Source organism: Salmo trutta, chromosome 24, assembly GCF_901001165.1.
Source record: "Salmo trutta chromosome 24, fSalTru1.1, whole genome shotgun sequence".
Classification (NCBI taxonomy): Eukaryota; Metazoa; Chordata; class Actinopteri; order Salmoniformes; family Salmonidae; genus Salmo; species Salmo trutta.
The window spans coordinates 38,646,015-38,671,361 of record NC_042980.1 but is presented as its reverse complement, the minus strand read 5'-3'; the positions used below and the strand labels follow the sequence as shown (position 1 = coordinate 38,671,361).

Sequence of the window (25,347 nt, the reverse complement as noted above, 5' to 3'; positions counted from 1 at the left end):
TGTGGTCTTCCCCACTATGACTTGGGAAAGCATGCAGTTTATTAGGCTACAGATTCAATAAATGATGATGAACTTCAGAGGTGGTGAATGTGGAAGGTGATGCTCCTAACCAATGAATATCGAGGGTTTTATTCTGGTGACATGATGATCGATGCTTGTCTGCCGTTTGACAAATGCAAATAATATTGCTCTTATCCATAATAATCTCATAATGTTGGTACCCTACCCGCACTATATCTGTGAGCTGTGGCTAGAGCGCACATGCCAAGACCAGAGTGGGCACATTTGCTATATAACGCAACAGTTTTTGTGACTAAAACATCATTCTAGTTGAAAATCCGATGGAAACCATTTTAACTTGTATTTTTCATTCAGTACATTTAACCGCAAAAGTTTTTTATGTGCACTACGTCATCACGCACAGCCTTTTATCGGAAATAAGTCCGTTTGATGGAAACATATATATATATATGGTGGGAAAATATGCGTATTGTTTTATACAGATTTTAGAATATTCGCACGAAAATCTGTGGCAAATTGGATGGAAACCTAGTTTATTTCAGTCACAACATCACCATAATGTATTATGCACAAAACTGACTGCAGACGGAGCGTTAAATCGAAATGTGTCTCTTGGAGCGTGGGCTAGGGCGAGTCCTGTACATAAACCCTGTACTGCAGGTGCTATGTATAGATTTTTGAGCGGCTTTGACGCCACCGGTCGGCCATATTGGAACTTGCGAGAAGGCACAGTCCTCCATAGGAACGAATGGAATTCTACAGTATTTCAATTAAATATTTCAAGGAGAAAATTACATGTATTTAAGTATTTTAGTTGTTGTAGCGGGGACAGTAACATTAGTAATCAAAAAAAATTATACTTCAAGGAAAATGTTTTCAGTCAAAAGTTTGGACACCTACTCATTCAATGGATTTTCTTTATTTGTATTTTCTACATTGTAGAATAATAGTATAGGCATCAACAATATGAAATAACACACATGGAATAATCTAGTAACCAAAAAAGTGTTAAAATGTATTTTATATTTGAGATTCTTCAAAGTAGCCACCCTTTGACTTGATGACAGCTTTACACACTCTTGGCATTATCTCAACCAGCTATTCACCTGGAATGCATTTCAATTAACAGGTGTGCCCTGTTAAAAGTTAATTTGTGGAATTTCTTTCCAATCAGTTGTGTTGTGACAAGGTAGGGGTGGTATGCAGAAGATAGCCCTATTTGATAAAAGACCAAGTCCATTTTATGGCAAGAACAGCTCAAATAAGCAAAGAGAAATGACAGTCCATCTTTACTTTAAGACATGAGGGTCAGTCAATCTGGAAAATGTCAAGAACTTTGAAAGTTTCTTCAAGCGTAGTCGCAAAAACCATCAGGTGCTATGATGAAACTGGCTCTCATGAGGACCGCCACAGGAAAGGAAGACTCAGAGTTACCTCTGCTGCGGAGGATAAATTCATTAGTTACCAGTCTCAGAAATTGCACCCCAAATAAATGCTTCACAGAGTTCAAGTAACAGACACATCTCAATATCAACTGTTCAGAGGAGACTACGTGAATCAGGCAAACATGGTCGAATTGCTGCAAAGAAACCACTACTAAAGGACCCCAATAAGAAGAAGAGAATTACTTGGGCCAAGAAAAAAGCAGCAAACTAGTGCTCAGCATATGTGGGAACTCCTTCAAGACTGTTGGAAATGTATTCCAGGTGAAGCTGGTTAAGAGAATGCCAAGAGTGTACAAAACGGTCATCAAGGCAAAGGGTGGCTACTTTGAATGATCTCAAATATACACTTTTTTGGTTACCACATGATTCCATATGTGTTATTTGATAGTTTTGATGTCTTCACTATTATTCTACAATGTAGAAAATAGTAAAAAATAAAGAAAAACCCTTGAATGAGTAGGTATGTCCACACTTTTGACTGGTACTGTATAAATATATATTTTATGTTAAGTACACATAATATAATTTAAACGTATGCATTAAGGTGTCTGTGATATAATACATGTGGTAAAACAAATGTTGACATAAATAAATGCATTTTCATAGCTTCCAAAATATTTTTTTAAGGTTGGGCAGTGCCAAGATGGAGGCATGGCGGCATCAACCCAGCGCCCCTTATATACATCTAGTGTATATATAAATCATTGGTCCTGTACCGTTGCAGACTCCGTCGATTCAAGGAGGAACTGAGATGAGCATCACTAGGCTATCAAATAAATAGCACACATAGACCTACCATTTCAATAGGGAGCCGTTACCCGTCTCTTGAAGTAAGTCTATTTAAATGCATATGTTTTTATCTCTGAAATATAATATCTGTTTAGAAGAAAAGGATGGGTTAGCATAGGCGTATATTGACAACCCACAATAAACACTGCTGAGTTGAATCGCTATTCTGTGATGCCAAGTAGAGAATTTCTGTTTGCATGACATGACAGTCCCGTTGTAGCCGAGTTTTCGCTTGTTTTGTGTTCGCTGTCTTTATAATGGGTTATGGGAATGTGTAGGCGTAACGGGACTGCTCATATAAACTGGCGCTGCCAACAACTGGTTCCCATTGAATGAGAGCAGGATAGCAGATTTCATCATTATGCAATCTGTGTTATTGTCGGAGCATCATAGCCAATAACACGCTCATTGAGACTAATAGAATTATACTAATTCGATGATTGATTCACATACTAGCCTATATTTTTCCAATGATAGGTTATGTATTTACTTCATGTCTGCATCCTATAGCCTATAGTCTTAGACCGAAGGCGGTTTGTTGACGCCTCGATCAGTTTTACAAAGAACAGAATCACTTAGGGCACTGAGTGGTTTTGCGTGTGTTTAACTGTGGGCTATGTCACTGCATGGACGACATGCTCAAAAACACTATCCAGTCATTAACATGCACCCTCAGTCAACTAAGCAATAATTTATAGCTTCAACATTATTGAATTCTCCCTGACCAGTAGTGTGTGTGTGTGTGTGTGTGTGTGTGTGTGTGTGTGTGTGTGTGTGTGTGAGACTGTGAATCAGACTCAGATCAGCATAATTATGAAGATCAAGATCTTTCTCTTCCTCATCTTCCTCCTCCTCATCTTCATCATCCTCTTCCGCCTCCTCTTCCTCATCATCATTTTCCTCCTCCTTCTCCTCCTTCTCCTCCTATTACTCATGTTTATCCTCATCCTACTCTTCCTCCTCTTCTTCATCATCCTCTTCCTCCTCCTGCTCCTCCTCCTCATCATTAAAGGTCACTTTCTCATGCTGTCTGACAGTGTGGGAGTACAGTTTCCTTGTTGTCAGGGTAACAAGAGCTTCTTTGTCCTGGGCTCCTTCCTGGTTGTGTGTCAGGTTTATGTCTAAGTCCCCTGATTGTGCTCTTGGTCTGAAAACAGCCATAAAGGGTGTATCTCAATAGTCTCAAGTCCCTCCTCTCTTCATATATCTTTCTTTATCAACGCTGACTGATCTAAGAATACCAGGACAGTCATCTTTTCAGATTGGGATCTATGCAAAACTGAACTCCTTTAAACCTCTTAGATGTAAAGTCCCCTGTTTAGGGGACCTTCGTGGTTGTGGTACCGGTTCTGACTGACATTTCCGCTTATAAATCGATCTGTGGACACGGTAGATCGAAATGGCTTGCACTGAGCGATAGCCCTGGTTCCCACAGACCCGGTAGTATTTCTGAGCCTGTGTTATTTAAGATGTGAAATCTAAAACCACCTGAAGCTGTCCATCAACTCCTGGCTGAATCCTAAGTCACTGCCACTGACAAAGCACATGCCTGCAAACTATACCCCATAGCGCAGCAGGAGAGAGTGCTTTCATCACTGTAGCACATTCAGAGATCGATTTATAGCCATAAATGTAAAACAATTCATAGATGTGAAAGAAAAACACTTTCTGCGTGTCATAGACAGACAAGATAAATATGAGATGAAAGGTGAGTTCCTAACAAGTCCAGGAAGACGAGCTAGAGCTCTGAGAGACGTTCACAGCGATGGGAACAGACGTTTTGATCAAGAGACCTTTAGAAAATATGTACATTTTCTCTAACACTAAACATACAAATATGTATTTTACAGTTATGAGGAAGGTGAAATTGTATAGTTAGTCGTTTTATAATTTGATTATACTAGATTTAGAAAGCATATAAGTTGTTTCAAGCCTTATTCATACAGTTTTGTTGAATAGGAAATACACCATATCAAATATTTGATATTTTCACATTTGTATCATATTTGTACTGTGTACTTGAGCTTGTGTCCTTAAAAGTGACTACATCTCAGCAATTTATAAAAAACTATATCAGAAAGGTGAGATTTGAACCTTGGAGTATGCAGCATTAGTAGTTATTGTTATGTAGATTACATGTATTTACATTTAACTAGTTAAGAGCTAAAGGATGCAGGAGAGAGTGGGGTAAGTTAAGCATTTTTTTACTTTCAGCATCACTTCTTCAAGGGAAATGTATTCTTTCTAACAAATATATCTACATATATTTCAGGATGTTGTGTATCCCAGTAAATAATCTAAATTCATGTAAACGTTACCGTTTTGAAAACGTAGCCTGTCCACAAAAAGTGGACTCCTGCATAACTTACCTGGGTATGGAGGAAGTCGAGCCATGGAACAGGGTAAATTAAGCCGCCTTTCTGTACTGAATGAAATATTATCACTACATTTTTAAAACCATGACTATTTTTATTACCCAAACACAATTCAACACAACCACAATCGCTTTTTTGTCTTTTATACAGTAACAAACACTTTGTACTTCAAAAAAACTTTTAACATACAGTAGGCCAGGCCCTGTTGTTACCTCATATCCCAGCATTAATGCCTTGCATTACGCCTGGGAAGAAAACACTTCAATTTGCTCAACTTGCCATTGGCTCAACCATTGGCTCAACATACCAGAAGGCCATTGGCCCAATCTGTCCCAAGGCAAACATTTTGACTATATTAGCCCACGCAGCTACAATGATGCACTTACATGCTAGGTTTAGGTCCTCATATTGAAGCTGATAGAGAATCCAAATGATGTATAGAACACTCTTAAACTGATCTACTTTGGTTTAGACACAAGCATCATGAAACGTCTAACACAAATTAATTTGACTTGGTGAAAATCCGTTTTTTTTTACCTAACCGCTTTTCCAATGTGGCTTCTTCCCTCACAGACTCCATGAAATTATGACCTCTTCCTAAAAATTTGGTCAAATTATTAATTTTGTGAATGGTTTCCGAGAAACAAGGGTGGCTGAACTTACCCCATTGGCTAAACTTACCACACTTTCCCCTATAGGGTTGTTTGATGTTGAACCTCAGCTAGTACTTGATCAATGAAAGGAATTGCTTGGTTAGGCCTGGGAGAGCAGAGTAGTCAGGACAGACTTTGGAACCATGATTACCACCTACATTCTCCTACACCTAGACAAAACATCAGTTATATCAGAGTTCTATAGCTCCTACATATGTGTGTGTCAGATAGAGATTCCTAATCTCAAATGATACACTTCACTACTGTTCACCACAAACACATAGGCCAATGAGGGATGGAGGTTGGCCAGGGATACTGTAGGAGAGTGAAGGAGAAGAGAGGATAGGAGAGGGGAAAAAGAGAGGAGAGGGAGAGAGAGGAGAGGAGAGGGGAAAAAGAGAGGGGAGGGGGAGAGGACAGGGGAAATGAGAGGGGAGGAGAAGAGAGGAGAGGGAAAAAAGAGAGGGGAGGGGGAGAGGAGAGGGGAAATGAGAGGGGAGGAGAAGAGAGGAGAGGGAAAAAAGAGAGGGGAAGAGAGGAGAGGAGACAAAAGGAAAGGTGAGAGGGAAAGATAGGGAAGGAGAGGAGAAGAGAGGAGAGGAGAAGAGAGGAGAGGAGAGGGGAAAAAGAGAGGGGGTTGAGAGAGGAGAGGAGAGGTGGAGAGGGGAGAGGAGAGGGGAAAAGAGAAGGGAGGTGAGAGAGAAGAGGGGAAAGGAGAGGGGAGGAGAAAAGAGGAAAGGAGAAGAGAGGAGAGGGAAAAAAGAGAGGGGAGGAGAAGAGAGGAGATGTGAGGGGGGAAAAGAGAGTGGAAGACAGGAGAGGAGAAGAGAGGAGAGGGAAAACGAGAGGGGAGGTGGAGACAAAGAGCAAGAAAGAAAGGAGAGGAGATGAGAGAAAAAGAGACGGGAGCAGATAATACAGAGAGACAGAGAGAGAGAGAGAGAGAGAGACAGGGGAGCAGACAACAGAGAGAGAGAGAGACAGGGGAGCCGATAATAGAGAGAGAGAGAGACAGGGGAGCAGATAATAGAGAGAGAGACAGAAGCGATGGACAGTAGACAGGGAGACAGGGAGGAGAAGGCACACAAGAGCAGGTGAGGAAAGGGGGAAAGGGGGAGGACGGAAGGGGAATAGATTAGGACAGGATGAGAGATGCTCTAGTCCAGCTGGTAGTGACAGTCTCTGCAGGGTGTCTGGTGAACTATGCAGCCAGAGCCAGGCCCTCCTAGCTCTCTCTCTTCCTCACCATCTCGCCATCCCTGGAGAGGGGTGTTTGGCTGTCTAAGCAGTTGTCTGAGCTATAAGGGGTAGTGTATCAAACCCTGACCCCTTCTCTCAGCCTCTCCATCTCCAACATAAGTACCTCCACCCCCCTAGAACCCCCTACTCTACCTGTCTCTTAAACCCCACCCCATTCTCCCTTTGAAAGGCAACACCAATTTGTCCCACCACTTTCTGTCCTCAAAAAGCAGGAGGCCTCTTTTCCCCATCACTCTCCCAACCTCCACCACAAAGCAAAATCCATTCCTTCATCCTCCCTGTCCTGTCTTTAAAGGCACCATCTCCTTCAAAAGTCTAAGCCTCCCACCCACCAGATTCCCCCATCCTTAGGCCCTTAAAGTGATCCCCTCTCTCAGTGGGACCCTGACTGCAGAAAGTGAATGTCTGAAATCTGATAGATCTCCGTGGTTCTCATGTCTCGGTCTCCTGGAGCAGGCTGCTTGATGCAACACCAGTGTTCTGGGTTTGATCCCTCCTGCTGGGCCACATACTCTGTTAATGAACTGTACGTTATCTGTGATGGAGGTCTGATTGGCTCCCGTGGCTAAGCCTCACATCCAGAGAGACGGGGCATCACACAGTCCTTCTCCCAGAGCCCCAGGATCCCAGGCAATGAGGATTACAGCATGTTGAAGCCTGTTCCCACTGACAATGACTCATAAAGCCTAATGATACCAGTGGCCATCAGACGAGTAGTGGTGCTAATGGTCCACTGTTTGGTTTCATACAGAGCTGCCAGCATAGAGATTACTCTGCCAGTGATGGAATGGGGAGGGTAGGAGTGTTTGTCTGTATGCTGGTGAATGTGCACTTCTCTGTGACTGTCTAAGTTTTTATGAGTGGGAACACGTGTGTGTGTGTGGGGGGGGGGTCTGACATCAGCACATGATGTAAAAATAGACTTGCATACACAGAAGCCCTCTGGATGGATGCACAGGCACAAACAGCAGGGTCTTTATATATGTATCACACACAATTACAACAGTAGCTGTATACACACACAAACACACACACACACACACACACACACACACACACACACACACACACACACACACACACACGCGTAACCTGAATGCGTGTGGGTGCGTGGGTGTGCGGGTGCATGCAAGTGTGTGCGTACGTGAGTTTCTGTATGAGGAAATGCCAAGAGTGTCAAAAATGCCACAGGAAATGTAAACGTCTCAGGGCGAGCGCAAGACCCATTCAGGTTACATCAGTCATCTCAGTAGTGCTTCTCTCTACTTTTATATTTAGTCTATGAGACCAGGCTGTAAACTATCTCAGCTTCGATGTGTTGAGTGGACCAGGTCAGTTATGTCACTTGTGTCACCGTATTTTAGAACCTCATGGCTAAGCAAGACTAGCACCTCCATGGCTGTGCTCTGACACAAGTGACACTTGTCATTCAGTATTGTCGTCAAAATGTCTTCCCCGGTCTGTCAAAATCTTCTAGTTGCTATTTTATTGTTCCTCTTACTCCACCGCTCCACTCCGCCTCAGTTTTGTTAAATCAGCATTTGTGTGTGTGAACTTCATTGATCAGTTGTCAGCAATGCTGCATAGAAGAGAGACTGGGGCAGTGGAGGCTGCTGAGTGGGAAAAGCATGTGTTTGATACCATTCCATTCACTCCATTCCGCTCATTATTATGAGCCATCCTCCCCGCAGCAGCCCCCACTGGAGTGGGGAAACGTTTTGCAAGACAGAGAGAGAGAGAGAGAGAGAGAGAGAGAGAGAGAGAGGGAAGCAAACTGAGTTGTTTTGAAACTGATATGAATATACAGGTTTTTGCACTGAGCCAAACGAACGAAGGGCATTTGAGGGCTCTTCTGGCCTGAAAACCACTTTGAGGTCAAAAGGGGAAGGGAGAAAGAGAGCGAGAAAGAGAGAGAGAGAAAGAGAGAGAGAGAGAGAGAGAGAAAGAGAGAGAGAAAGAGAGAGAGAGAGTGTCACAATTCCCCCAGTCTGTGACCAGGAGGACATGGCTGTACGTGTGGGTTTGACAGTTGGGCAGAGCGACAGATTGAGTTTCCTGTTTTCATTCAGTTATGTCGAGATGCAGCAGTATACCTCTCTCTCTTTCTCTCTCTCTTTCTTCCCCTCTGTCTCTCTCTCTATCTCTCTCTCTTTCTCTCTTTTTCCCCTCCTCTCTCGCAATCTCTCTCTCTCTCGCTCTCTCTCTCTCGCTCTCTCTTTCTCTCTCACTTTCTCTGTCTCTCTTTCTCCCCCTCTCTCTCTCTGTGATACATTCATATTAGAAGAAAATATGTACACTTGGCATTGTACTCAGATCAGAACCTGACAGTCTCCTTAACCTGTTACATCTAGGGGGCAGTAATTTCACGGCTGGATAAAAAACGTACCCGATTTAATCTGATTATTAGTCCTGCCCAGAAACTGGAATATGCATATAATTATTAGCTTTGGAGAGAAAACACTCCAAAGTTTCTGAAACTGTTTGAATGGTGTCTGTGAGTATAACAGAACTCCTATGGCAGGCAAAAACCTGAGATGCTTCTGTTCAGGAAGTACCCTGTCTGAACATTTCTTGCCCTTCTTTATTATCTCTGTCGTTTACAAAGGATCTCTGCTCTTACGTGACAATTCTCACGTCAACAATGGAGTCTCACAGCCCGGGAAAAACAGGAATGATGTCATTCAAAGCCCTGGCTGAAGCACACGAGAGCAAATGCTGAGTGGTCAGTCAATGGACTAAGCCTTAGGCGCGTGACACGCCCCGCCCCCGGCTTTTGGTTTTTTCCTCAGTTTACAGACAGGCAGATTCCCGGTCGGAATATTATCGCTTCTCTACGAGATAAATTGCATAAATATTGGTTTTAAACAGCGGTTGACATGCTTCGAAGTACGGTAATGGAATATTTCGAAATTTTTTGTCATATTTTGCGTCATGCTCGTGGCCGAGATTTAGCGTTGGGATAGTGTCTAGAACGCACGAACAAAACGTCGCTGTTTGGATATAACGATGGATTATTTGGGACCAAACCTACATTTGTTATTGAAGTAGAAGTCCTGGCAGTGTATTCTGATGAAGAACAAGCAAGGTAAGAACATTTTTCTTATAGGAAATGTGATTTTGGTGAAGGCTACACTGGGTGGGTGTCTAAATAGCTAGCCCTGTAACGCCGGGCTATGTACTTACATTATTGCAAAATGTGCTTCATCCGAAAAGCTATTTTAAAATCGGACATATCGAGTGCATAGAGGAGTTCTGTATCTATAATTCTTAAAATAATTGTTATGCTTTTTGTGAACGTTTATCGTGAGTAATTTAGTAAAATCACCGGAAGTGTTCGGTGGGAATGCTAGTTCTGAACGTCACATGCTAATGTAAAAAGCTGGTTTTTGATATAAATATGAACTTGATTGAACAGACATGCATGTATTGTATAACACAATGTCCTAGGTGTGTCATCTGATGAAGATCATCAAAGGTTAGTGCTGCATTTAGATATGGTTTGGGTTTATGTGACATGATATGCTAGCTTGAAAAATGGCTGTGTGATTATTCCTGGCTGGGTACTCTGCTGACATAATCTAATGTTTTGCTTTCGCTGTAAAGCCTTTTTGAAATCGGACAGTTTGGTTAGATAAAGGAGAGTCTTGTCTTTAAATAGCTGTAACATAGTCATATGTTTGAAAAGTGTAAGTTTTCGGATTTAGAGGAGTTTGAATTTCGCGCCCCGCCCATCATTGGATATTGGAGCAGACGTTCCGCTAGCGGAACGTGTAGATGTAAGAAGTTTTAAACATGTCCAGTGTGTGTGTGTGCGTGTACGTGTGCGTGCATTATTGTATTTATGTCAGAGAATACACACAGACCGACACACATGATTATGTTGCTTTGAAACATACTTTTATTTTTAAAATATGAGAACTGAAACCTACTCTTACCCGGAAATAATCACAGATCCTCTGACATGACTGGATAGGTGAAAGAAATCACTTTGCTTTTACTCCTTTCACTCCTTGTTTATCATCAGATCAGTGAGTACTTCAAGGAAGCACTGGAACAAGAACAAAATGGCTCAAGCAGGCTTCTGCAGGCTATCAAATAAATGCTCATGAAAACCCATTCATTGTGTATCTGTGTGCCACTGCTGCAGTATTTGCAACAAGGGTTGTTTTCGTTATCAAAGATCCCAGTTACCAGAAGAAATACATTACATTGGTCTTTACAAGTTCCTTATCCAACTGTTACATGGTATAAAGAGCCTCACTGTATGAACATGAATCTCACACCGTTCTCTCACCTCTGCTCAGTGTTTCCACGCCTCTATATAAAGAGGCATTCCACCAGAAAAACAACCTAGCCTTGATCCTGATTTGATACGCTGTCTTATCGCTCCCACTCAGGCCACTAGCTGAGTCATGTTCTCTGCGTCACAATCCTACAGCCACACAATACATAACATCCTATGTCTAAGTGAATGTGTTTGAATTAAAAGTAAACCCTTTATGACCATTGCGACTCAAATAACACTTCATTTATTCACCGCAGGTGGCGTCAATTAACCCCACTAGAATCAACACTCAGATATAACATTCAGAACACTTTGTACCTCAACACCCCCTGATTGTAACTCTCCTTTAAGATTGAAGAGAACAAGGGGTAATGGTACCCATCCAATCTTTTAGAATAGGGCTAATGCTGGGAGGAAGGAAGGAAGGAGCAAAGGATTCTGGGAGCTTGGCCTGCTTTTGGTGTTGTGTGTAGCAGGTGTTCTCTCTGGCCAGGACAGACTGGGATGGGTGCCTGTTTGCATGTGTGGTTGTGCGTGTGTGTGTGTGTTGTACTATCTTTTTCTGTAAACTGTTGAGGGGCAAAACACTATGCCACAGGAGACTGCTGAGGGGAGGACGGCTCATAGTAATGTCTGGAACGGAGCAAATGGAATGGCATCAAACACGTGGAAACATGTCTTTGATGTATTTGATACCATTCCACTGATTCCACTCCTGTCATTACCATGAGCCCGTCCTCCCAAATGAAGGTGCCACCAACCTCCTGTGGACGATGCGTAATGAGAATTAGACAGCATTAGTTCTATGACACAAAAGATGACGTGTAGATTGCCTTTTCTTCTCTCTCTCTCTCTCTCTCTCTCCCTCTCTCTCTTCCTCTCTGTCTGTCTCTTGGCTCCCTGCAGCTGTGTGGAACGTCACATTTCCCCTAACTCAGCCTCTTCACACTGCATGTCTTAGCACTTTTACAGACAGAGAATAGAAATCAGCCACCACAGTGCACAGTCCATTATAGAGTTTCTCCATCACCGTGTTCCTCATCTTCCACCAATCACTCACTGTTGTCAGATGCTTTCTTTTTGGAAAACTCAAAGATTCCTAGAACTTCCCAGACATTCCCTGGAGCTTGGAGTTTTCCCTCTCAGATCTCCCATCACTTCATGAAAGTTTCCGAGCTGTTGAATATTTCAGTGTGTTGTTAGGAATCAAGAACAACGATTATAGAGGAGCACCGACTCTGAGGCCAGAATGGAAAGCCAACTTTAAAGTAGAGATGTAAGACTACTGTAAAGTATAGATGTAGATGTAGGAGCTGAATAGTACTGCCTGAGCCACTGCCTGTTCACACCGCTACCATCCAGAAGGCGAGGTCAGTACAGGTGCATCAAAGCTGGGACCGAGAGACTGAAAAACAGCTTCTATCTCAAGGCCATCAGACTGTTAAACAGCCATCACTAACATTGAGTGGCTGCTGCCTACATACTGACTGAACTCAAGCCACTTTAATAATGGAAAAATTGATGTAATAAATGTATCGCTAGCCACTTTAAACAATGCCACTAATGTTTACATACCCTACATTACTCATCTCATATGTATATACTGTACTCTGTACCATCTACTGCATCTTGCCATCTTGATGTAATAAATGTGTCACTAGCCACTTTAAACAATGCCACTTCATATAATGTTTACATACCCTACATTACTCATCTCATATGTATATACTGTACTCTATACCATCTACTGCATCTTGCCTATGCCGTTCTATACCATCACTCATTCATATATATATATTTTTTTATGTACATATTCTTATTCATTCCTTTACACTTGTGTGTATAAGGTAGTTGTTGTGAAATTGTTAGGTTAGATTACTCGTTGGATATTACTGCATGGTCGGAACTAGAAGCACAAGCATTTCGCTACACTCGCATAAACATCTGCTAACCATGTGTATGTGATAAATCAAATTTGATTTGATTTGGTTTAGTACATAAGAGGGGCAGCTGTGTTGTAGTGACATTGTGCTACTCATGTAACTGTATAGCGACAGTTCATGTGCCTCACCTTGATTCAGCAGAGTGGGGAGGGTCATGTCGATAACAAATAAAGATCAGGTGAAGTGTGTGTCCACCATCCACTCCAACCATTCTGTTTCTATGGTGACGGTGGCTAATACCTTTGTTGTCATTATCTCTCTTTCCCTCCAGCTCCATCGCTAAGAGACCAGAGACTGAAGAGACCGTCACACAGGAAATGATCATTCCAACACACACACACAGGGATCTGATCTGAAGAGAGTGTTTGTGTGAGGAGGGCGTGTGGTGTGTGTTCTTAACCCCCTCCACCCCTTACCCAGAATCCTCTTCTCCAACCCCTCAGACTTCACCCCCCCGACCCCTAAACCCTGACCCCCAAGGCATGATGTCGGGGAAGGGGAAGGTTAGCCCGCGTCACCGGCCATGGTCCGTGTACCGGGCTAACACCTTTGACCTCTCTGCTGAGATGATGGGGCTGACACTGGCAGGTAAGGGCCCGGTTACTATAGTTACCGTAGTTAGAGTATTTCTTATTGCCCACTGAGTTAACGCAGGCCGTCAAAATTAGCATGTGCATAATCTTGCCTTGTTAGTCACTGTAGCTGTAGTAAAGAAACAGTATCTCTGTGTTGTTGTAGGTAACAGTCAGGACCCAGATGAACCGGTGTTGGAGTTCAGCCTTGGTGAGTGTGGTGATGCTGAAGTCAACTTCTCACTGCTGTTCAATTGTCTTTGATATATACAATGCATTCAGAAATGATTCAGACCCATTGACTTTTTCCACATTTTGTTAGGTTACAGCCTTATTCTAAAATTGATTAAATATTTTTTTCCCTCATCAATCTACACACAATAGCCCACAATGACAAAGTGAAAACAGGTTTTTAGAAATGTTTGCACATTTTTTAAACATTAAAAACAGAAATACCTTATTTACATAAGTATTCAGACTGTTTGCTATGAGACTTGAAATTGAGCTCAGGTGCATCCTGTTTCCATTGATCATCCTTGAGGTGATTGGAGTCTACCTGTGGTAAATTCAATTGATTGGACATGATTTGGAAAGACACACACCTATTTATATAAGGTCCAACAGTGGATAGTGCATGTCAGAGCAAAAACCAAGCCTTGAGGTCGAAGGAATTGTCCGTAGAGCTCAGAGACAGGATTGTGTCGAGGCACAGATCTGGGGAAGGGTACCAAAAAATGTCTGCAACATTGGAAGGTCCCCAAGAACAGAGTGGCCTCCATCATTCTTAAATGTAAGAAGTTTGGAACCACCAAGACACTTCATCGAGCTGGCCAAACTGAGCAATCGCAGGATGGTCACTCTGACAGAGCTCCAGAGTTCCTCTGTGGAGATGGGAGAACCTTCCAGAAGGACAACCATTTCTGCAGCACTCCACCAATCAGGCCTTTATGGTAGAGTGGCCAGACGGAAGCCACTTCTCAGTAAAAGGCACATGACAGCCCTCGTGGAGTTTGCCAAAGGCACCTAAAGACTCGTCTGAAGGAAACCTGGCACCATCCCTACGGTGCAGCATGGTCGTGGCAGCATCATGCTGTGGGGATGTTTTTCGGCGGCGGGGACTGGGAGACTAGTTAGGATCAAGGGAAAGATGAACATAGCAAAGTGGTCCACACCGCTCTACACACGCTGACCTAACCGTAAAGCTCTACACCATGTTGACCTAACCATAATGTAACCATAACGCTCTACACCAAAGTTAACCTAACCATAACGTAACCATAACGCTCTACACCATGTTGACCTAACCATAACGTAACCATAACGCTCTACACCATGTTGATCTAACCATAACGCTCTACACCATGTTGACCTAACCATAATGTAACCATAACGCTCTACACCATGTTGACCTAACCATAACGTAACCATAACGCTCTACACCATGTTGACCTAACCATAATGTAACCATAACGCTCAACACCATGTTGATCTAACCATAACGTAACCATAACGCTCTACACCATGTTGACCTAACCATAACACTCTACACCATGTTGACCTAACCATAACGTAACCATAACGCTCTACACCATGTTGACCTAACCATAACGTAACCATAACGCTCTACATCATGTTGACCTAACCATAATGTAACCATAACGCTCAACACCATGTTGATCTAACCATAACGTAACCATAACGCTCTACACCATGTTGATCTAACCATAACGTAATCATAACGCTCTACAACATGTTGACCTAACCATAACGCTCTACACCATGTTGACCTAACCATAACATAACCATAACGCTCTACACCATGTTGACCTAACCATAACGCTCTACACCATGTTGACCTAACCATAACGTAACCATAACGCTCTACACCATGCTGACCTAACCATAACGTAACCATAACGCTCTACATCATGTTGACCTAACCATAATGTAACCATAACGCTCTACATCATGTTGACCTAACCATAATGTAACCATAACACTCTACATCATGTTGACCTAACCATAACGTAACCATAACACTCTACACCATGTTGACCTAACCATAACGTAACCATAACGCTCTACACCATGTTGACCTAACCATAACGTAACCATAACGCTCTACACCATGTTGACCTAACCATAACGCTCTACATTATGTTGACCTAACCATAACTTAACCATAACGCTCTACACCATGTTGACCTAACCATAACGCTCTACACCATGTTGACCTAACCATAACGTAACCATAACGCTCTACGTCATGTTGACCTAACCATAACGTAACCATAACGCTCTACACCATGTTGACCTAACCATAACGTAACCATAACGCTCTACACCATGTTGACCTAACCATAACGCTCTACATTATGTTGACCTAACCATAACTTAACCATAACGCTCTACACCATGTTGACCTAACCATAACGCTCTACACCATGTTGACCTAACCATAACGTAACCATAACGCTCTACGTCATGTTGACCTAACCATAACGTAACCATAACGCTCTACACCATGTTGACCTAACCATAACGTAACCATAACGCTCTACGTCATGTTGACCTAACCATAACTTAACCATAACGCTCTACATCATGTTGACCTAACCATAACGTAACCATAACGCTCTACACCATGTTGACCTAACCATAACGTAACCATAACGCTCTACACCATGTTGACCTAACCATAACACTCTACACCATGTTGACCTAACCATAATGTAACCATAACGCTCTACACCATGTTGACCTAACCATAACACTCTACACCATGTTGACCTAACCATAACACTCTACACCATGTTGACCTAACCATAACGTAACCATAACGCTCTACACCATGTTGACCTAACCATAACGTAACCATAACGCTCTCCACCATGTTGACCTAACCATAACGTAACCATAACGCTCAACACCATGTTGATCTAACCGTAACGCTCTACACCATGTTGACCTAACCATAACATAACCATAACGCTCTACACCATGTTGACCTAACCATAATGTAACCATAACGCTCTACACCATGTTAACCTAACCATAACGCTCAACACCATGTTGATTTAACCATAATGCTCTACACCATGTTGACCTAACCATAACGTAACCATAACGCTCTACACCATGTTGACCTAACCATAACGCTCTACACCATGTTGACCTAACATAACGTAACCATAACGCTCTACACCATGTTGACCTAACCATAATGTAACCATAACGCTCTACACCATGTTGACCTAACCATAACGTAACCATAACGCTCTACACCATGTTGACCTAACCATAATGTAACCATAACGCTCTACGTCATGTTGACCTAACCATAACGTAACCATAACGCTCTACACCATGTTGACCTAACCATAACTTAACCATAACGCTCTACATCATGTTGACCTAACCATAACGTAACCATAACGCTCTACACCATGTTGACCTAACCATAACGTAACCATAACGCTCTACACCATGTTGACCTAACCATAACGTAACCATAACGCTCTACACCATGTTGACCTAACCATAACGTAACCATAACGCTCTACACCATGTTGACCTAACCATAACGCTCTACATTATGTTGACCTAACCATAACATAACCATAACGCTCTACACCATGTTGACCTAACCATAACGCTCTACACCATGTTGACCTAACCATAACGTAACCATAACGCTCTACGTCATGTTGACCTAACCATAATGTAACCATAACGCTCTACACCATGTTGACCTAACCATAACGTAACCATAACACTCTACACCATGTTGACCTAACCATAACGTAACCATAACGCTCTACGTCATGTTGACCTAACCATAACGTAACCATAACGCTCTACGTCATGTTGACCTAACCATAACGCTCTACACCATATTGACCTAACCATAACTTAACCATAACGCTCTACATCATGTTGACCCAACCATAACGTAACCATAACGCTCTACACCATGTTGACCTAACCATAACGCTCTACACCATGGTGACCTAACCATAATGTAACCATAACGCTCTACACCATGTTGACCTAACCATAACGCTCTACACCATGTTGACCTAACCATAATGTAACCATAACACTCTACACCATGTTGACCTAACCATAACACTCTACACCATGTTGATCTAACCATAATGTAACCATAACGCTCTACACCATGTTGACCTAACCATAATGTAACCATAACGCTCTACACCATGTTGACCTAACCATAACGTAACCATAACACTCTACACCATGTTGACCTAACCATAACGTAACCATAACACTCTACACCATGTTGACCTAACCATAACGTAACCATAACGCTCAACACCATGTTGATCTAACCATAACGCTCTACACCATGTTGACCTAACCATAACGTAACCATAACGCTCTACACCATGTTGATCTAACCATAACGTAACCATAACGCTCTACACCATGTTGATCTAACCATAACGTAACCATAACACTCTACACCATGTTGACCTAACCATAATGTAACCATAACGCTCTACACCATGTTAACCTAACCATAACGCTCAACACCATGTTGATCTAACCATAATGCTCTACACCATGTTGACCTAACCATAACGTAACCATAACGCTCTACATCATGTTGACCTAACCATAACGCTCTACACCATGTTGATCTAACCATAACGTAACCATAACGCTCTACACCATGTTGACCTAACCATAATGTAACCATAACACTCTACACCATGTTGACCTAACCATAACGCTCTACACCATGTTGATCTAACCATAACGTAACCATAACGCTCTGCACCATGTTGACCTAACCATAACGTAACCATAACGCTCTACACCATGTTGACCTAACCATAATGTAACCATAACACTCTACACCATGTTGATCTAACCATAATGTAACCATAACGCTCTACACCATGTTGACCTAACCATAACGTAACCATAACGCTCTACACCATGTTGACCTAACCATAATGTAACCATAACGCTCAACACCATGTTGACCTAACCATAACGCTCTACACCATGTTGACCTAACCATAACACTCTACACCATGTTGATCTAACCATAATGTAACCATAACGCTCTACACCATGTTGACCTAACCATAACGTAACCATAACGCTCTACACCATGTTAACCTAACCATAACGTAACCATAACGCTCTACACCATGTTGACCTAACCATAATGTAACCATAACGCTCTACACCATGTTGACCTAACCATAACACTCTACATCATGTTGACCTAACCATAACGTAACCATAACGCTCTACAACATGTTAACCTAACCATAACGTAACCATAACGCTCTACACCATGTTGACCTAACCATAACACTCTACACCATGTTGACCTAACATAACGTAACCATAACGCTCTACACCATGTTGACCTAACATAACGTAACCATAACGCTCTACACCATGTTGACCTAACCATAATGTAACCATAACGCTCTACACCATGTTGACCTAACCATAATGTAACCATAACGCTCTACACCATGTTGACCTAACCATAACGTAACCATAACGCTCTACACCATGTTGACCTAACCATAATGTAACCATAACGCTCTACGTCATGTTGACCTAACCATAACGCTCTACACCATGTTGACCTAACCATAACGTAACCATAACGCTCTACACCATGTTGACCTAACCATAACGTAACCATAACGCTCTACACCATGTTGACCTAACCATAACGTAACCATAACGCTCTACACCATGTTGACCTAACCATAACGCTCTACATTATGTTGACCTAACCATAACTTAACCATAACGCTCTACACCATGTTGACCTAACCATAACGCTCTACACCATGTTGACCTAACCATAACGCTCTACACCATGTTGACCTAACCATAACGTAACCATAACGCTCTACGTCATGTTGACCTAACCATAACGTAACCATAACGCTCTACACCATGTTGACCTAACCATAACGTAACCATAACGCTCTACGTCATGTTGACCTAACCATAACTTAACCATAACGCTCTACATCATGTTGACCTAACCATAACGTAACCATAACGCTCTACACCATGTTGACCTAACCATAACGTAACCATAACGCTCTACACCATGTTGACCTAACCATAACACTCTACACCATGTTGACCTAACCATAATGTAACCATAACGCTCTACACCATGTTGACCTAACCATAACACTCTACACCATGTTGACCTAACCATAACACTCTACACCATGTTGACCTAACCATAACGTAACCATAACGCTCTACGTCATGTTGACCTAACCATAACGTAACCATAACGCTCTACACCATGTTGACCTAACCATAACGTAACCATAACGCTCTACGTCATGTTGACCTAACCATAACTTAACCATAACGCTCTACATCATGTTGACCTAACCATAACGTAACCATAACGCTCTACACCATGTTGACCTAACCATAACGTAACCATAACGCTCTACACCATGTTGACCTAACCATAACACTCTACACCATGTTGACCTAACCATAATGTAACCATAACGCTCTACACCATGTTGACCTAACCATAACACTCTACACCATGTTGACCTAACCATAACACTCTACACCATGTTGACCTAACCATAACGTAACCATAACGCTCTACACCATGTTGACCTAACCATAACGTAACCATAACGCTCTACACCATGTTGACCTAACCATAACGTAACCATAACGCTCAACACCATGTTGATCTAACTGTAACGCTCTACACCACGTTGACCTAACCATAACATAACCATAACGCTCTACACCATGTTGACCTAACCATAATGTAACCATAACGCTCTACACCATGTTAACCTAACCATAACGCTCAACACCATGTTGATTTAACCATAATGCTCTACACCATGTTGACCTAACCATAACGTAACCATAACGCTCTACACCATGTTGACCTAACCATAACGCTCTACACCATGTTGACCTAACATAACGTAACCATAACGCTCTACACCATGTTGACCTAACATAACGTAACCATAACGCTCTACACCATGTTGACCTAACCATAATGTAACCATAACGCTCTACACCATGTTGACCTAACCATAACGTAACCATAACGCTCTACACCATGTTGACCTAACCATAATGTAACCATAACGCTCTACGTCATGTTGACCTAACCATAACGCTCTACACCATGTTGACCTAACCATAACTTAACCATAACGCTCTACATCATGTTGACCTAACCATAACGTAACCATAACGCTCTACACCATGTTGACCTAACCATAACGTAACCATAACGCTCTACACCATGTTGACCTAACCATAACGTAACCATAACGCTCTACAACATGTTGACCTAACCATAACGCTCTACATTATGTTGACCTAACCATAACATAACCATAACGCTCTACACCATGTTGACCTAACCATAACGCTCTACACCATGTTGACCTAACCATAATGTAACCATAACGCTCTACATCATGTTGACCTAACCATAATGTAACCATAACACTCTACATCATGTTGACCTAACCATAACGTAACCATAAAACTCTACACCATGTTGACCTAACCATAACGTAACCATAACGCTCTACACCATGTTGACCTAACCATAACGTAACCATAACGCTCTACACCATGTTGACCTAACCATAACGCTCTACATTATGTTGACCTAACCATAACTTAACCATAATGCTCTACACCATGTTGACCTAACCATAACGCTCTACACCATGTTGACCTAACCATAACGTAACCATAACGCTCTACGTCATGTTGACCTAACCATAACGTAACCATAACGCTCTACACCATGTTGACCTAACCATAACGTAACCATAACGCTCTACGTCATGTTGACCTAACCATAACTTAACCATAACGCTCTACACCATGTTGACCTAACCATAACGTAACCATAACGCTCTACACCATGTTGACCTAACCATAACGTAACCATAACGCTCTACACCATGTTGACCTAACCATAACACTCTACACCATGTTGACCTAACCATAATGTAACCATAACGCTCTACACCATGTTGACCTAACCATAACACTCTACACCATGTTGACCTAACCATAACACTCTACACCATGTTGACCTAACCATAACGTAACCATAACGCTCTACACCATGTTGACCTAACCATAACGTAACCATAACGCTCTACACCATGTTGACCTAACCATAACGTAACCATAACGCTCAACACCAAGTTGATCTAACCGTAACGCTCTACACCATGTTGACCTAACCATAACATAACCATAACGCTCTACACCATGTTGACCTAACCATAATGTAACCATAACGCTCTACCCCATGTTAACCTAACCCTAACGCTCAACTCCATGTTGATTTAACCATAATGCTCTACACCATGTTGACCTAACCATAACGTAACCATAACGCTCTACACCATGTTGACCTAACCATAACGCTCTACACCATGTTGACCTAACATAACGTAACCATAACGCTCTACACCATGTTGACCTAACATAACTTAACCATAACGCTCTACACCATGTTGACCTAACCATAATGTAACCATAACGCTCTACACCATGTTGACCTAACCATAACGTAACCATAACGCTCTACACCATGTTGACCTAACCATAATGTAACCATAACGCTCTACGTCATGTTGACCTAACCATAACGCTCTACACCATGTTGACCTAACCATAACTTAACCATAACGCTCTACATCATGTTGACCTAACCATAACGTAACCATAACACTCTACACCATGTTGACCTAACCATAACGTAACCATAACGCTCTACACCATGTTGACCTAACCATAACGTAACCATAACGCTCTACACCATGTTGACCTAACCATAACGTAACCATAACGCTCTACACCATGTTGACCTAACCATAACGCTCTACATTATGTTGACCTAACCATAACATAACCATAACGCTCTACACCATGTTGACCTAACCATAACGCTCTACACCATGTTGACCTAACCATAACGTAACCATAACGCTCTACGTCATGTTGACCTAACCATAATGTAACCATAACGCTCTACACCATGTTGACCTAACCATAACGTAACCATAACACTCTACACCATGTTGACCTAACCATAACGTAACCATAACGCTCTACGTCATGTTGACCTAACCATAACGTAACCATAACGCTCTACGTCATGTTGACCTAACCATAACGCTCTACACCATATTGACCTAACCATAACTTAACCATAACGCTCTACATCATGTTGACCCAACCATAACGTAACCATAACGCTCTACACCATGTTGACCTAACCATAACGCTCTACACCATGGTGACCTAACCATAATGTAACCATAACGCTCTACACCATGTTGACCTAACCATAACGCTCTACACCATGTTGACCTAACCATAATGTAACCATAACACTCTACACCATGTTGACCTAACCATAACACTCTACACCATGTTGATCTAACCATAATGTAACCATAACGCTCTACACCATGTTGACCTAACCATAATGTAACCATAACGCTCTACACCATGTTGACCTAACCATAACGTAACCATAACACTCTACACCATGTTGACCTAACCATAACGTAACCATAACACTCTACACCATGTTGACCTAACCATAACGTAACCATAACGCTCAACACCATGTTGATCTAACCATAACGCTCTACGTCATGTTGACCTAACCATAACGCTCTACACCATGTTGACCTAACCATAACTTAACCATAACGCTCTACATCATGTTGACCTAACCATAACGTAACCATAACGCTCTACACCATGTTGACCTAACCATAACGTAACCATAACGCTCTACACCATGTTGACCTAACCATAACGTAACCATAACGCTCTACACCATGTTGACCTAACCATAACGCTCTACATTATGTTGACCTAACCATAACTTAACCATAACGCTCTACACCATGTTGACCTAACCATAACGCTCTACACCATGTTGACCTAACCATAACGCTCTACACCATGTTGACCTAACCATAACGTAACCATAACGCTCTACGTCATGTTGACCTAACCATAACGTAACCATAACGCTCTACACCATGTTGACCTAACCATAACGTAACCATAACGCTCTACGTCATGTTGACCTAACCATAACTTAACCATAACGCTCTACATCATGTTGACCTAACCATAACGTAACCATAACGCTCTACACCATGTTGACCTAACCATAACGTAACCATAACGCTCTACACCATGTTGACCTAACCATAACACTCTACACCATGTTGACCTAACCATAATGTAACCATAACGCTCTACACCATGTTGACCTAACCATAACACTCTACACCATGTTGACCTAACCATAACACTCTACACCATGTTGACCTAACCATAACGTAACCATAACGCTCTACGTCATGTTGACCTAACCATAACGTAACCATAACGCTCTACACCATGTTGACCTAACCATAACGTAACCATAACGCTCTACGTCATGTTGACCTAACCATAACTTAACCATAACGCTCTACATCATGTTGACCTAACCATAACGTAACCATAACGCTCTACACCATGTTGACCTAACCATAACGTAACCATAACGCTCTACACCATGTTGACCTAACCATAACACTCTACACCATGTTGACCTAACCATAATGTAACCATAACGCTCTACACCATGTTGACCTAACCATAACACTCTACACCATGTTGACCTAACCATAACGTAACCATAACGCTCTACACCATGTTGACCTAACCATAACGTAACCATAACGCTCTACACCATGTTGACCTAACCATAACGTAACCATAACGCTCAACACCATGTTGATCTAACTGTAACGCTCTACACCATGTTGACCTAACCATAACATAACCATAACGCTCTACACCATGTTGACCTAACCATAATGTAACCATAACGCTCTACACCATGTTGACCTAACCATAACGCTCTACACCATGTTGACCTAACATAACGTAACCATAACGCTCTACACCATGTTGACCTAACATAACGTAACCATAACGCTCTACACCATGTTGACCTAACCATAATGTAACCATAACGCTCTACACCATGTTGACCTAACCATAACGTAACCATAACGCTCTACACCATGTTGACCTAACCATAATGTAACCATAACGCTCTACGTCATGTTGACCTAACCATAACGCTCTACACCATGTTGACCTAACCATAACTTAACCATAACGCTCTACATCATGTTGACCTAACCATAACGTAACCATAACGCTCTACACCATGTTGACCTAACCATAACGTAACCATAACGCTCTACACCATGTTGACCTAACCATAACGTAACCATAACGCTCTACAACATGTTGACCTAACCATAACGCTCTACATTATGTTGACCTAACCATAACATAACCATAACGCTCTACACCATGTTGACCTAACCATAACGCTCTACACCATGTTGACCTAACCATAATGTAACCATAACGCTCTACATCATGTTGACCTAACCATAATGTAACCATAACACTCTACATCATGTTGACCTAACCATAACGTAACCATAAAACTCTACACCATGTTGACCTAACCATAACGTAACCATAACGCTCTACACCATGTTGACCTAACCATAACGTAACCATAACGCTCTACACCATGTTGACCTAACCATAACGCTCTACATTATGTTGACCTAACCATAACTTAACCATAATGCTCTACACCATGTTGACCTAACCATAACGCTCTACACCATGTTGACCTAACCATAACGTAACCATAACGCTCTACGTCATGTTGACCTAACCATAACGTAACCATAACGCTCTACACCATGTTGACCTAACCATAACGTAACCATAACGCTCTACGTCATGTTGACCTAACCATAACTTAACCATAACGCTCTACATCATGTTGACCTAACCATAACGTAACCATAACGCTCTACACCATGTTGACCTAACCATAACGTAACCATAACGCTCTACACCA

At 42.1% G+C, this 25,347-nt stretch overlaps 1 protein-coding gene across 2 annotated transcripts in view; it reads left to right on the top strand.

Moving 5' to 3' along the window:
* Nucleotides 1–2,146: 2,146 nt before the first annotated feature.
* Nucleotides 2,147–25,347, top strand: part of LOC115161260 (type I inositol 3,4-bisphosphate 4-phosphatase) — a 62,938-nt gene continuing 39,737 nt past the window's right edge. The window contains exons 1-3 of one of the 2 annotated variants that reach the window (XM_029712097.1): nt 2,147–2,296; nt 13,043–13,359; nt 13,510–13,554. In XM_029712097.1, coding sequence (XP_029567957.1) covers nt 13,254–13,359; nt 13,510–13,554 — 151 coding nt within the window. In that variant the 5' untranslated portion in view covers nt 2,147–2,296; nt 13,043–13,253. The remainder of the gene's footprint in view (nt 2,297–13,042; nt 13,360–13,509; nt 13,555–25,347) is intronic. The other variant, XM_029712096.1, reaches the window with a different exon arrangement.